Source organism: Petaurus breviceps, unplaced genomic scaffold, assembly GCF_028583685.1.
Source record: "Petaurus breviceps papuanus isolate PSGF00001 unplaced genomic scaffold, PetGlider_PUasm1.0 172, whole genome shotgun sequence".
NCBI lineage: Eukaryota > Metazoa > Chordata > Mammalia > Diprotodontia > Petauridae > Petaurus > Petaurus breviceps.
The window spans coordinates 5,644,040-5,659,466 of NW_027185755.1; the positions used below are offsets into that span (position 1 = coordinate 5,644,040).

The 15,427-nt window shown below is 45.0% G+C and overlaps 1 protein-coding gene across 1 annotated transcript; it reads right to left on the reverse strand.

The window, feature by feature from the left end:
• Window positions 1-1,641: 1,641 nt before the first annotated feature.
• Window positions 1,642-13,621, reverse strand: ICAM1 (intercellular adhesion molecule 1). Its single transcript, XM_069083104.1, is given in 7 exon segments — window positions 1,642-2,360; window positions 3,311-3,553; window positions 3,728-3,970; window positions 4,092-4,382; window positions 4,736-5,071; window positions 12,467-12,745; window positions 13,386-13,621. Coding segments are annotated over 7 exon segments (1,638 nt in total). The 5' UTR covers window positions 13,453-13,621; the 3' UTR covers window positions 1,642-2,181.
• Between the last annotated feature and the right edge of the window lie 1,806 nt (window positions 13,622-15,427).

The window sequence follows — 15,427 nt, forward strand, 5'->3', positions numbered from 1 at the left end:
CTTGACCTCCAAGGGACATGATAGGCATCCCATATGCCATCATCAGGTGAGAGAAAAGAGTACAATGTCAGAGGAAGAAGAGGTCATGTCCAGTTAACTTCATTGCCTTTTTCTACCAGATTCCTAGATCAGTAGGGCTCTCAGAGGGCTCCTGTAGATATACAGTTTTAGCAAAGCATTTTGACAGTCATGATATTCTCATGGATGAAAAAAAAAGGTTTAGGCTAGGCTGCAAGTTTTCAAGCTTTCTCAGTTCACTGCATCCTTAGTGTCTCAGGAATTTTTTTACAGCACCCCTAGGGAACACCCCCCTCCCTCCAATAACTAACCATCCTATTTATTAGTTAAGTCAAAAATTTTAAATATGCTGTACTATGCCCTTCTGAATTTACTCCAACACCAAGCCATGCAGTTTGGAAGTGAAGAGGTAGTCAGTCTTAAAATTAAGTGGATTCAGAGCTAGCTGAATGGCCTGACCCAGAAGTCCAGTGATTAATATCTTCATGCTCATTCAGATGTGATCTTTAGCAAAAGAGCCTCAAGGTTCTACATTTGGCCAGTGCTATTTAGCACTTTTATCTGTTACTTGGATAAAGTCCTTTATTTAAGTTTAAATTTTTTGACCTGCTTATCACATTTGCACATGAAACAGCTAAGAGTAATAGCTGAGACCTTAGATGAATGAGGATTTCCAAAAGGTCTTGACAGGTTAGAACATACCAGCAAAATCTAATAAGATGAGATTGAATGTTTGAATGTTTTGGGCTCAACTAGGGGGTGAGATTCATACTGTCCTTTTATCAGGCTATGTATAGAGCAACCGTGTTAATTTCTGGGTACTTCATTCTAGGAAATACATTAGCAAACCAGCCATGTGACTTTTTGGTCTGTTTTTGAGACAGCAACTCCCAATTTTCGCTGGACTGGAAATGCAGTAGTCACTCATGACCCTGCAGTGAACCATTGACCTGCTCTGTTCCTAACCTGGTGTGCCTCTGCTCCTCGGGCTTACAATTGCTGATACTGGACTTAGATTGGTCGTCTACTCATTTATTTATTTAAACGCTGCTGCAGTTCAGAACTCCAGAACACAAGCAGTCCAACAGCTCCATCCTCTTTTAGTAGCAAGGATTACCGGCGACACCATGCCTAGCAAGAATTGGTTTTTAAGAACTGGGAATGTTCAACTTGAAGAAGAGAAACTAATAGGTGCTTTCAATTAATTAATTAAATATTATCATGTGATTAGGCATGTTTTGTTTGGTCCCAGAGTGGAGAAGTGGAGAGCAAGGAGAGATAAGTAAAACTCAAAAGAAGTAAAAATCCCAATTCAATGTCAGGAAGGAGTGTTTAAGGAGAGTTATCCCATAGGCTATCTTAGCAAACTAGGATTTCCCCTCACTGAGGTTCTTCAAACATAGTTATTATCTTTGTGCATGTGTGTGTGTGTGTGTGTGTTTCAGGGCCTGTGCATGTGTAAGCAGGCACTTTGTATGTCTGCTGGCCCTGTTTTTCGATCAGTGACACCCACTACACCCTTTTGGTTTGCTTCTGGTTTCCACCAGGTCCAATGTTAGGTGAAAGGGCCTAGGACCTTAAGACAAGTGGTTGGTTGCCGCTTGACAGAAGTAGAGTCAGAAACATTGGTCAAGTTTTATTTGTAGGAGTAGAGAAGACAACAAGCTATGAGTGAAGACACCCCTCTCCATCTTATTCCAGCGTCTTCCTTCTCTCTCCAGGTCCAAAGTGCTGAGGCAGTCCCTCCTCAACTAGTGTTTCCTTCTGCGCTGGCCCAAGGCTCCACACAAGCCATTTCATGTTCCCATGTAAGAGTCACTGGGTACACCTCTGGGTCCATTCTTGGACTCAGGTGATCAGTAGTCTAAGTTACATTCTCTTCAGCCCCACAACTCCCATCCCGGGATTCCTGAGGCCCGTTCCCATCACCCACGTGTGCCCAACTGAGCCTGGGATGTGGTTCCAAAGAGGCTTCAGGCTATCTCAGTCCTGGAGATCAAGCAAGACCTGACATATTGTCCTGAGACCCAGGAAGAATGTCAGGTAACTTCCTGGCCCTGGCCTCAGGTTTTTGGTCACAACGTAGTTTCTTCAATAAGGAGTTAGCCAGTCCTCTCAAAAAAAAAAGTGCTTGTTCAGGGAAGGGTGGGGCCCATGCTAGGGTCAGGGTCTGGCCTTTGTGGTCATTGGCTGCAAGGCTCTAGCCTCCTGTGCCTTCTTCAGCTCATAACTTCTAATCCTCTGCTGCCGGTAATAGACATATCCCACAGCGATCACAATACCCACAGTCACCACACTGACCAGTATGCCGATGAGAATTGGCCTCAGGTCCACATCCTGGACTGGAAAGAAGGATGGCTCAATGAGTATTCCATGACCCTGTCTTGCCCAAGACCTCAACATTGGATAGGACTTCAGGGCAAATTCTGTTAAAATCCCTCTGAAGGGAAGTACCCTTACTAAAGCTTCCCATGAAGGGGAGGCAACAATTCTTATTTTTTTGTTTGTTTGTTTGTTCTTTTGCTTTTTGTAGGGGGAAAGGTAGGGCAGTTGGGGTTAAGTGACTTGCCCAAGGCCACACGGCTAGTTTGTGTGTGTGTGTGTGTGTGTATGTGTTAAGTGTCTGAGGCCAGATTTGAACTCAGGTTCTCCTGACTCCAGGGCCAGTGTTCTATTCATTGGGTGACCTAGCCTCCCTGAGGCAACAATTCTTTAGGCTCAGACACCTCCAATGAAGGTGAACATGAATTCACCCCTGAGGCAGTGCACTCTATTTTTTGGAAGGTTTTTTTTTTTTCTTCTTACATAGAGATTAAATCTTCCTCTGTTGCTTCCTCCCCTTGAGTCCCCTCATTCTGGCCCTTGGCTCTAGACAGAACAAGTGTAATCCTTTAACCCTTCAGCCCTTCAGATAGTAGAATAATTATAGTTTTTCTGCCTCTCCATCTTGAGGGTTTCTTTTCTCCAGGCTGAATACCCCCAGTTTCTTCAGACAATTCCCCAGATGCAGAGCCTTCACTGTCCTCCACATCTTAGTCTGTACCTGGGTTTCTCTGCTGTGTCTATGCCCCTCCTAAAATGTTGTGCCCATTTATTCATTCCATTGAAGTCATTTATCCAGTAACTTACAGGGCCCTGTGCTCATCAATGGGATAAAAAGAAAAAAAAATAGTTTTCCTGCCTTCCAGGAGATGAAATTTATTCTGTTCCCAGCCCCTCTGAGTAAGGCCCTCCTGTTCCTGAACTGGATCCCTCCTCCCCTGCCTCCCTGGTCAGAGCCCTGGTCACTCACACTTCACAAGCACCAACACGACTTTGTTTGCTTCTCCCACTGAGTTCCTGGCAATGCAGTTGTAAGTGCCACTGTAGGCTCGAGTGATATGTTGCGGTATCCCGACTGGTATCTGTTGTTGGTTTTCTTGGACACATGTCACCGTGGGGGTTGGATTTCCTCTAGCTGTGCACTGCAGGATCTGTGTAGTCCCTTCATCCCAGGTCCAGTTTCCTGGGCAGTTCTCATCTAGCTTTGGGGGGACTATAGATGGCAGGGTAGTTAGTGTTGAGTACCAGCTGTGTCTTCTCCCTTCCTCCCCCAATACACACATATACTGAGTTTCTGGCTGAGTTCCAGCCAGAGGAGGGAGTGAAAGGTCAATGCCTTGGCAGCAAAAAGGCAAGGGGTCAGAGGTTAGGGGGGTTCTTCACTTACACAGGACATTTAGTCTCAGGCTGTTGTTTTTATGCAATATCTCATTCTGCAATTCCAGGGTGGCCTGGCAGGTGAACAAACGTCCATTGTCCTCCTCACGGACTATCAGAGATAACCTGTCAGGTTCATCCCCTGGAGCCCCCTCAATGAGCACCTTGGCCGGTGGGTCAGCCTTGCAGGTCAAGATTACTTGATTTCCCTCCTGGATGGGTCCACTGACCATAAGATGAGGTTGTGGGAAGGCTACAGGAGAGAACACCTGGGTTGTGATCCTTGTCCCCATCAATCCTTTCATTTCCCCCTGCCCCACTCCCCACCCCCCACCCAACCAGGCCAACCCAGCCTGTTCCCTTTCCATTCTTACTATAGACTGTCAGGTCTTTCGATATCTTCCTGGTTTCTGTTCCCAGTGGAGAAAGCTCACATACAGCTGTCATGGGGAGGGCAGAGGCTAACTGAAGACAGCATTACCCGGCATGGAGACACGCTAAGGGCTATAGCCACAATCATGGCTGCAGAAGAGGAGAAGGGTGATAGAGAGCTGACCTGCAATGTTACACTGGGAACAGATTGTCCATCTTACAGCTCACTTGCTTCTTGGTCCCAGTCTCCAGGAGCTTGGGGATCACAAGCACTGGGGGCCCTTGTGCCAGGGCTTAGAGGAAAGGGGGGAAAAATGGAGACTAGTGAGTGGGGAAAGGAAAGTAACCATCAGTGTGGCCATAATCCTCCCAGGGCCCTTACTGCTCCTCCTCTTACCCCAGAGGTTTCCAAAGTGAGCAATACTACCCCCTGGAGGGCATTGGAACAATGGGGAGGGTAGTAGCCTCAGGTACAACTGGGGTGGGGGCATTATTTTGAAATGCTGTAAATTTCCAAAAGAAAACCATTTTAAAACATAAATTGCCAGAGGGGCACTGAGTAATTTTTTTTAAAGGGAGCAATAGGCCAAATAAGTTTGGGAACCTCTGCCCTACCTGGCCTTCAACCTCCCCCCCAACCCCTCACCAAAAGTGTAGAACTTCAGGGGTGCTGAGCTGTCCTGATAAAGCTTTAATCCCCTTGGTTGAAGGTTCAGTTCAGCATGACAGGAGAAGTTAGCTTCATCATCCTCCCTACTGGCTGTGACCCGGAATTTGACATTAGCCGTATCAAAGGTATTGTCTGGGGCAGGCTGTCTGCTTATCTCCTGGGTTCCCCGAAGCAGCAGCACCATCAGATTTTTCCGAGGTATTCCACCTGCCACATGGCAGTTTAAAATGATGTTCTGACCCACAGGGATCCAAGGGAGAGAAGATTGCTCCTGAGAAGGCTCCAGATTCAGCTCCAGGTTCTTTGGTGGCTCTGGAGGGCAGAAAAGGAACTAGAAATAGGCAAGTGGGAAGGGGTAGTGACTGGTTACCAGCCCACACTTTCTACAAGGTTTCTTGCTTTGCATTGTGGGGCAAGCAGGATGGAGCTTCCCAGGCCTTCATCATGGCTCTCTACCTACACTGTCCTGCTTCTGCCAGGCTAACACCTGCCTTCCTTTGCCAAGGAATGCCTTTCTTATTTTCTCTGCCTACCAAAAACCCAAGCCATCTAGTTAACCATGGAACTGGAATGGGTCTTAAAATAAAGAATGATATCAGATCTGGGAGGGACTAACCCCCCCTGACCATCAAATCCCTAGCTCAGATCACCATTTCATGAAGAGCCCCCAGGCATGCTTATTTCACTCCCAGCTCAACTCTCAAGATATCTCCCTATCGGGATGGCTATGGGGCGAAGTGAATAGAGCACTGGCCCTAGAGTCAGGAGAACCTGAGTTCAAATCTGGACTCAGACACTTAACACAAATAAACTAGCCATGTAACCTTGGGCAAGTCACTTAACTCCAATTGCTCTCCAAAAAGCAAAAAAAAACCCACAAAAACAAACAAAAAAAGATATCTCCCTATCTGCAACAGTTGTCTTACCTCCAGCAGGGGTACCCTCTTCCCCTATTTCCTTTCCAGATCCTCTTTATGTATTCTCTTCCCTCTATTAGAACATAAGCTTCTTGAGGGTAGGGACCAACTTATTTACTTATATTTGTATGCCTATTACTTAGCCCAGTGACTGATACATAATAAGAACTTAATACATGCTCTATCCAGCCATCCATTTATCTATCCATCTACCTATATACATCTATCCACTATCTATTTTATTTATTTATTTGCTTTTTGGAGGGGAGAAGGCAGAGCAATTCGGGTTAAGTGACTTGCCCAAGGTCACATGACTAATATGTGTGTCAAGTGTCTGAGACCAGATTTGAACTCAGGTCCTCCTGAATCTAGGGCCAGTGCTCTATTCACTTCGACATCTAGCTACCCCTACTATCTATTTTGCAAAGAAGGAAACTGAAATCAGAGAAAGAAAGAGACTAGACTAAGATCACACAGCTGGTCCCTCTTCCCTTAGGTGCCTCTGTGAAGCTATCTCTTCTATGAAGTTATGCTCTGTCATTGTCAGCTGTCTAACAGAAAGGGGAGCAGATGACTGTCATTAGAAACTCCATTCTGCCACTTACTCTGTGAGTCTGGTCATGTTACTTATCCTCTCTGGGCTTCAGTTTTCTCTTCAGTAAAAATCATTCTTTAGAAGGTGGAGGAAGCAAAGAACTGGAAACTAAGGTGAATGCCTGTGAATTGGAGGTGGTTAAACAAATCGTGGTGTATAAATGTAATGGAATACTATAGTATGGGAATGCATGCATGAATTGGAGTAGAGTGAAGTGAGCAGAACAATTTATACTGTAACAAATAAAATGAGAAAAATGAATAATTTTTGAGGGACTTGAAGATGGTAACTCTGATGAACATAATGGTCAGCCATGATTCTAGAGGACTAATGATAAATAATTCTAACCATCTTTGGACCAAGAAGTGAGGGACTGAATTTAGAATGAGACGTAGTTTTGGACATGGCTAAAACTGGAATTTGTTTGGTGTGATTGTGAATATGTGTTACAAGAGTCATGTTTGTGTTTTTGCCCCAAGAGGGAGGTTAGGGAGAAAAAAATAAATATTTGATCATTTGGAATATTTTTTTAAAGATCAGGGAGCCAACAAGGGGAAATTCAATTTTAGATGTGATTTTTCACTAACAGGAATGAATAGCTGGTTGAGAGTGGAAATAAGAGAAACTCTGAAGAGAATATAAGCACTACATCTTAAAATTTCTAATAGAAATAGGAAAACTGGCCATAGTTTGACAGGTAGCCTTGATTTGGAGAAAGCAAATTTCTAAGGCTTCAGGGGAAAGGATAGGTAGGACCCCATGGACTAAAATTTTCGTGGGGAAATCAGTTGAGGAGAGATGAATAACTCTCAAGAATAAAATTCGGAAGGGAGAAGAAGAAGGGAATAAGCATTTATTAAGCACCTATTATGTACTAGATACTATGCTAAGCACTTTACAAATATTATGTCATTTGATCCTTTCAATAACCCTGGGAGGTTGTATAAGTGCTAGTATTATCTCTATTTTGCAGTTGAGGAAACTGAGGTAGAAAGAGGTTAAGTGACTTGTTTAGGGTCACACAGCCAGTAAGTGTATAAAGTAAGTCTTTGTAAGTCTAAGACAAGAACTCAATCACTTTGATGCCTAGCTGATTCTAGGCAACTGTGAAATACAAAAGGGAACAATTCCAATAATGAGGAAAAATAGAAATTGTTTTAAAGGACCAGTCTGGATATGTGGAGAGCTCATCAGTATGAATTTTTAAAAATCATACACTGAAGATGGCAACAAGGGAAAGTAATAGAGAATGAATACAAAAATATGGCCCAGTTCTGGAACAGTAACAGCGAGAAAATTATCTGAGACCAGGGAAGAAATTAAGGATGAAAGAAAAGTCTGGGTATTTAAATTATGTTGGTATAAAGAAGAAGATTAAAGAAGTGATAAATTGGGCCAATGTTGCACATGGAAGGTTCAAAGACAATTGACAACTGAGAGAGGGTAGAACCACCATGTTAATTTTTTGCTCATTTTTTTCTGCTAAGAAGAATGACCTTTGGACTAGAAAAGACAAAACAAGAATGACTAAAGGATGTTAATATCCAGAATAATAAGGAGATAGCAGGAAAGTCCCTAATGGCACTTTCTAAATACAAGTCACTACATTAATACAGTCATCCCTTAGTGAAAGAACTGGAGGATGTCATTACTGAGCTACTGTCTGGAATATTTGAGTGATCAGAGAATAAGTGAAGATCCAGAGGTTTGGAGAAAAACAAACAGCTTCTCGGTTTTTAAAAGAAGGGGGCAAGGGTAGCTAAGTGTCAGAGTAAATAGAGCTCTGGCCCTAGAGTCAGGAGGACTTGAGTTCAACTCTGGTCTCAGACACTTACTAGCTGTGTGATCCTGGGCAAGTCATTTAACCCCAATTGCACTCCCCCCAAAAAAGAAGGCATTGCTGATATGGAAATATGTTTTGTATTGCTTCATATTTATAATGGGCATTGTATGATTGCCTTCTCAATGGGTAGGATGGAGGGTAGGAGGAGGGAGTGACTTTGAAACTAAAAATAAAATACAATTGAATTTTTAAAAGGGAGGAAGGATAGAATTTGCAAACTCTAAGAAAATAGAATTTGCAAACTACAGGGAATAGAATCTGTTAATGTTAGGCCAGTGAGGCCCTGAAGAGGAAATGAGAAAAATGCATCTTCCTCCTTCGGCTAATGGGTAGGGGACTCTAGATGTTGAGTACTACATATGCTGTAGCCTCAACTGATGTGTTAATTGGTTTTGCAGAATTGATTTCCAATTTTTTCCTTTTTTTATTTGTTCTTTCTTATGGTAAATGGCTTTCTATTCTGGGGAAAGGGAGGGATGTACTTTTAGATTTACTAGGTGTAAAAGCAGAAGTTATTAAAATAAAACCAATAACAACAAAATAAGCTTGATTCCAATTCCTGGCAAAAATTATAGATATGGTTAGAAAACATTTGAAAAAGGAAGCTGTAGTTACAGTGTCAGCATGGCTTCATTAAGTTCGTGGTCCATTTTTCAGGAGGGCTTACAAACCTGGGAGTTATGTGTTTTAATTTGCAAAGAGTTTAAAAATAGTAATATTCTGGGGCGGCCAGGTAGCACAGCTAGTAAGAGCACTGGCCCCAGTGTCGGGAAGATCTGGGGATCAAATCCAAGCTCAGATACTTAGCACCACACCCAGAAATAACTGGCCTTGTAACCTTGAGCAAGTTACTTAACCCTGATTGCTTAAAAAAAAAAAAAAGTAATATTCTTATAGAATAGAGTTTTCCTCTGAGAGTTCCCTATAGGAATGAAATCACTGGTCCAGTCCCTATTCCAATCCCTTTTCTTGTGGAAAAGAGGGAGAGAGAAGTCAGCTAGGTTAGGTTCAACATGCATGTAAACACTTCTGGACAAAGAGAGGAAGACCATACCTGAGGGGATCTCAACAGAATTAAATGGAATATGGTGTTGTAAAGTCAGGGCCTCATCTGAGCTCTCCCCCAAACCTTCCAAATACAGTGGAGGGGGAAAGGGAGTACCTTGAGTGAACTTTACTCTCATCAAAATTGGCTCAAAGAGGGAATAACATACATACTCAATTGGATATAGAAATCTATCTTACCCTACAGGAAAGTAACAGGAGAAGGGGATAAGAGAAAGGGGGGGTGGGATAGATGAGAGGGCAGATTGGGGGAGGGTGTAGTCAGAAGCAAAACACTTTTGAGGAGGGACAGGGTGAAAGGAGAGAGAGAATAGAACAGGAGGAGTGTGTGCATGTGCCAGCACAGGGGATAGAATGAAGGGAAATATAGCCAGTAATAGTAACTGTGAAAAAAATTCGGAACAAGTCTCTGATAAAGGTCTCATTTCTCAAATATATTGAGAACTGAGTCAAATTTATAAAAATAAGAGCCATTTTAGGGCATCTAGGTGGCACAGTAAATAGAGCACTGGCCCTAGATTCAGGAGGACCTGAGTTGAAATCTGGTCTCAGACACTTGACACACACTTACTAGCCATGTGACCTTGGGCAAATCACTTAACCCCAACTGCCCTGTCGTCTCCCCTCCAAAAAGCAAAAAGACATGATCAGTTCTAAGATGAAATCATCAAAGTTATTTATAGCCATAAGAAAAAAATACTCTACCTCATTATTGATTTGGAAAAATGCAAATCAACAGAGTTGAAGAGAAGACTGGAATTCTGGGTTCAGCTTAGACAGGAAGGTGTAAGGTGCCAGAAGCAGAGTTTGTCCTGTACAATTTACCCTTAAAAACTTTTCAGTGGAAACACAATCAGGATAACCCAGGATCTGGCAGCTTCTACACTCAGGGATCGAAGGGCTTGGAATATGATATTCCAGAGGGCAAAGGAGCTGGGATTAAAACCAAGAGTCACCTACCCAGCAAAACTGAGTATCATGTTTTAGGGGAAAATATAGTCATTCAGTGGAATAGAGAACTTTCAAGCATTCTTGATGAAAAAACCAGAGTTGAATAGAAAATTTTACATTCTGATACAAGAAGCAAGAGAAGCATGAGAAGGTAAATAGGGAAAAGAAATCATAAGGAACTTATCAAAGTTGAACTATTAACATTCCTTCACAGAAAAACAATAATTGCAACTTATGAAACTTTTCTCAGTAGTTGAAGGGAATAGAAATATATATATATATGTCTATATATGAGGATATATGGGCATATGAATACATATGTGAATGTGCCTATATATGTTTACAGGTATACATAGATAGAGGGCACAGGACCAATTTAATAGGAAGGGATGATACTTAAAAGGTGAAATTAAGAAGCGAGAGAGGAATATAATAAGAGGAGATGGGGAGAGACAGAATGGGATAAACTATCCCATTGTATCTCATACAGAAGAGGCAAGGGAAAATGGTTACAACAGAGGGGAAGAATAGGAAGGCAAAAGGGAATGAGTCAAGCTTATTCCCATTGAATTTGGCTTGAGGAGGAAATGAAATAAATACACACTAAGTAGGGTATCTCACCCTCCAGGAGAGTAGGGGGGGAAGGGGATGAGAGGGGGGATGATGGAAGGGAAGGCAGGCTGGGGCGGTGGGAAGTTGGGAGCACTCACTTTTGAAAAGGGATGGAATCAAAGTAGAGAATAGAACAAGTGGGAGGTGGGCTAGGAGGGAGGGAAATATAGTCAGTCTTTTACAATATATCTACTATGTTATTGTTTTGCATTAGCCACACATGTACAACCTATACTGAACTGCTTATCTTCCCAGTAAGGGTGGGAGACAGAAGGAAGGGAATGAATCTGGAATTCAAAGTTTTAAAATAAAATACTCAAATATATATATATATATATACTATTATTAATATATTTTACATGTAATTGGGAAATAAGATATACAGGCACTGGGGCATAGAGATCTACTGGAAAAGTCGAAAGGGGTATGGAAAATATGGGAGAGAGCAGATTGGAGGAGGGGATATCCTGTGGGACTGCTGTTTTGGGGCAGTGGGTAGGGGAAAAACGGGGGGAGAAAATTTGTAACTCAAAATCTGTCGGAAATGAATGATGTAAATCACAAGTTAATAAAGCATTTGAAAAAAAAAACTTTTCAGGCTAGCTCTTCCCTAGGCTCAGATTTCTTTGCAGAAGAGCTGTGGAAGATGATACTTCGGTTAATGAAGGAAGCTCCCTAGTGAATTTTATTCTCTGTAGCTGGAGCAGGCAGGAAGCAAACTAAAGTTCAAGGCTGTCAGAGCAGATTACTCTACTAAAGGAAAGTTAGCAAGAGCTCCCTAACTGATTTTCCCACCTACATTCTCTTTTTTCTCCTCTCAGCTCCATTCTATCTTTCATATGGCTTCCTCCCCTTCAAAAAAAAAAATCCTGCTTATGGACCGATCTGGTAATAGCACTCCTCTGCTCAAAAACGTTACATGGCTCCCTCTTACCTATCAAATAAAGCCCAAATCCTTCACCCTGGCATTTCATGACCCTCCAACTGTCTGATTCCACTATATGTCCTCCATGCTCCAGCCTACGTGAGCTGCACCTATCAGATAATAATGTGTATTGTATTTAGTATAAAGGGCAAGGAAGGAGCTCTGTTTTATCTCAAGTTGTATCTCTTCCAGTGAAGAGATATTCTGAACATGCTCAATGTTTGTCCAATGAATATGGAAAGAATAAAGTTGGGGGTTTGAAGAACTGAGGGAAAACAGCCTCAGTCTTCTTCAAGGTAGCTTGCTTCAGAGTCTGTAGTAGCCTGAATGGGTCACAGGAGGAAAGGGACATTTCTTATGTTCCAATGTCCCTTCCTGATCATTCATCTGGACATGACCTTTTCTGATTGTCTGGTAACTCTTGCTTGGTACCTGCCTTCTGGCAGCAAGCTTGCCTGTCAAACTGTAGTAATTTGTAGGTTGTGAGCTCCCTGCAAGCAGGGGCCCTACTTCATCTAGTCTCACATTCTTTTTTGCCTCCCTCAGAGGCTGGCATAGAGTCAGTAGCATTAAGTATTTGTTTTGTTGAAGTGATATAGGTGACTGAATATTTGTCTGCCTGCCAAACCCAGCCCTTTCTTCCCGATAGTTACTCTCAGCCCAGGCTAACCACGGTGGTGCCACCAAAGGCTCACTCCACCCCCTTCCTCAACCCCTACTAGCTCATCCTGATTATCATTCATCATACCAGAACCCCTAGTCCCATGATTCCTGAAACCAATACCTCGATTTCACTCACCATAAACCATGATTTCAGCCCTGGTGCTGCCTTGACTCTTCCCGGGGCAGTTGACATAGCATAGGGGACTATTATCCCGGGCCACATTGCTTAGCCTCCAGGCTTTCCAATTCGTCCCGTCGCCCTCCGGGGCAGGATTCTCCAGGCTAGTCTCCAGGCCGATTTTAGTGGCATTAGAGCAGTCCGTACTGCAGTTCAGGACTACTGAGCTGCCGGAGAGGATCACGGGGTTTGGGGGATGCACCCAGACCTTCGGCTTGGTTGGGTTTTCCTGGGCTCCTGCAAAGATAGGACCCGGGTCCTTAGTCTGGCCTTGGGAACTGAGTCACTTCTATCTCCCCACCCCCAACCCACACATTTTGAGTGGATCCCCGAAGGAACTAATCTTAGGAGTTTTGAAGGGAACTCCCCCGGGTTTGCCCCACCCCAAGCTTGGGAGCTTTTGACTCTGAACTTCCTCGAGGGGAACCCAGTCCTGGAATTCCCCCGCCTTGGGCGACCATCAACTTCTCCCCAGGGAGGGAACGGGATGGGGAGAGAAGGCTTCTGATGAGGAAAAGATTCTGGGGGTCAAGGTGCCTTGCGACCCCGAGACACAAGACTCCCAGCCCAGCTCAGGCCAGCACTCAGGCTTCCTCTCCCGACCTAACCCTCTTTTGAGGCCAGCGAGCGGTGGAACTTCATTTATTTCTACCCTACCTGCCACCAGAAGTTGGAAAGTTCAAAAGTTTCTCAAATTCCTTCCCACCCTCAGTCCTAGCCCAGAGTAGTCAACTGAAGCTCCGGGGCTGGATGCCATCCCCAAGGCGGACTAAGGATTGAGCCGCCTCCTCTGGACAGCTCTCTTATGGGTCACTCCTGGGCAAAGCTAGCGATCCGAGACAGGGACTGATGGAAAGAGCTAAGTCGAGGGCCTCACCTGAGTATAAGAGTAGCGGCAGGAACAGGAGCGCAGTAAGAGCGGGAAGGGGCCTGAGGACTTGCATGTTGCCCTGGGAGTCAGAGCACGAGCCAGAGTCAGGAGAGGACAGAATGCGAAGCCAGTGTGAGGGGTTCCTTTTATGATCTCTCCTTGGTAATTAGGGGCTGGGCTGGAGGGAGGGAGGGGGGAAGGCGGTGCTGCCTTCCCGGAAACCTCACGCTTTCCCCTCCAGAGCAAGTTGCCCGGTATTTCCGGATGGGGGGTGGAGAGTGGGGGGACGGGACGCCTAGGGTATCAGTCCCTCCCAGTTCAGGAGTTTCCAAAGAAAAGTCACACACTGCGTGGGGCCTCTTTGGGGTGAAGTAGGAGGGAGAGGTCTGGAGGCCAGACTGGGGTCCGGCAGCGGGTTTTGGGGGTGAAGCCAGGAGTCATATCCAAGGAGAAAGATGACACCTAGCTCACCTCACCCACATAAGATTGAGGATCCGGCAAATCTATTGATTACCGTTATTTTTTTTTTTAATCCATTCAGGATTTTTAACGTATCCGGCCCACTCAAAATGTATTCTTTGCTTAGAATCGGGGTTGCGTTCCTAGTGTTTTGGTGTTATTTCTGAAGGTTCTTTCTATTTTCTGGTCCCGGAGTATTCTAACTAAGCCTTGGGAGAGGGGAGTTGCCAAAGCAGATGGAACTGTAAGGGACAAGGGAAGGAGGGTGACTGGGACAGGACCCAGAAATTTCAGGCTCCTGTGAAGAATAAGAAGGTGCTTCTTCCTTCACCCATCCCCCTATTCTCCCCCATCCCCCATTCCCCCAATGCAGGTTTCGGAATGCGGAACTTTTGGACAGCGACAGTCCAGACTCTAGCAGAAGCATCTTGAGGCGGCTGTGGGCAGGAGGCGGGGGAGAGGGAGAGACATAAAGTCACCAGGAGTGAAATTGGTAACAACCCCAGGGTCACAATCACGTCTACTCGCCATTCTGGTCCCTTTATAGATGCTGTCGTCGAATTTGCCAGTACTAAATTTCCCTTTGCCCCGACCCGGGGGCAATAGCATAGTTCAGAGAAAGAGGAAGAAGGCACTTTTGCTATGACGTGCTGATTAATCGCTGGCCCCTAGAATGATTCGCCTCGGGATAACTAAGCCCTGTGGCGAAGGAAGAGATGTCTCCACCCCTTCCCTCAACGCTCACAGCAAAGTGCCCCAATTCGGAGAAGAAAATCGAGGAGCAAAGAATAGAGGGATTTTATTCCAGAGGCATGAAGAGTGTGGAGGGAGACCTACACGGGGAATGCAGTAACAGCCGGTGTGGACCGGGGCTTCTGCAGCAACTGGAACACTCCAAACCGCCCACTTCATCCCCGCCTGGTGGCTGAAGCGCTGCAGCAGCAGTCACCTGAACTAAGACTGGTTTATTGGAGCTGCCAGAGCCCAGAATTCCTGAGAATAGGCCTGGCCGCTGGGAAATGGGGCAGGAAGCCTGGGGTCTTATCTTAGAGCCCCCTTCCATGGATAGGCTGAGCCCGTGCCCCCTGGGTCATAATCCCTGCCCATCCACCCGCTCCAGAACTGAGAACTCTAGTGGAGAACTGGATGAATTCCGGAAGTTTAAGGGTTCCTTCCTATCTCTGGGGGAGGGTCAGCTAGACTCAGCTTAGAGACACCTCGGATTCTCCCCTTCCCCCTAAGGCTAAGTCTTCCCTCCCTCCCCTTCCTGTTGTGGGACTCACACGGAGTTGTTGCCATGGTGTCCATAGGACGAAGAGGTCTCCGATCAGAAAGGGAAGGGGGAGGGGGACCTATACCGGGAATGCGATGGCACTATAGAGCTGTGTCCTCATCTCCGGAGCCCTCCCTTCCTCGGAGACCCCAAGAGAGGACGGCTCCAACCCCCTTCCATTACTATGGCAGCAACCCGAGTAGAACAAACAATCTAATTCCAATACAAATTCCTTCACACACCCCCAGGGCAGGAAAAGTGAGACGCTCAGCCACTCCCATTCAGGAACCCGACCACATCCAACCCCCTCCTTCCC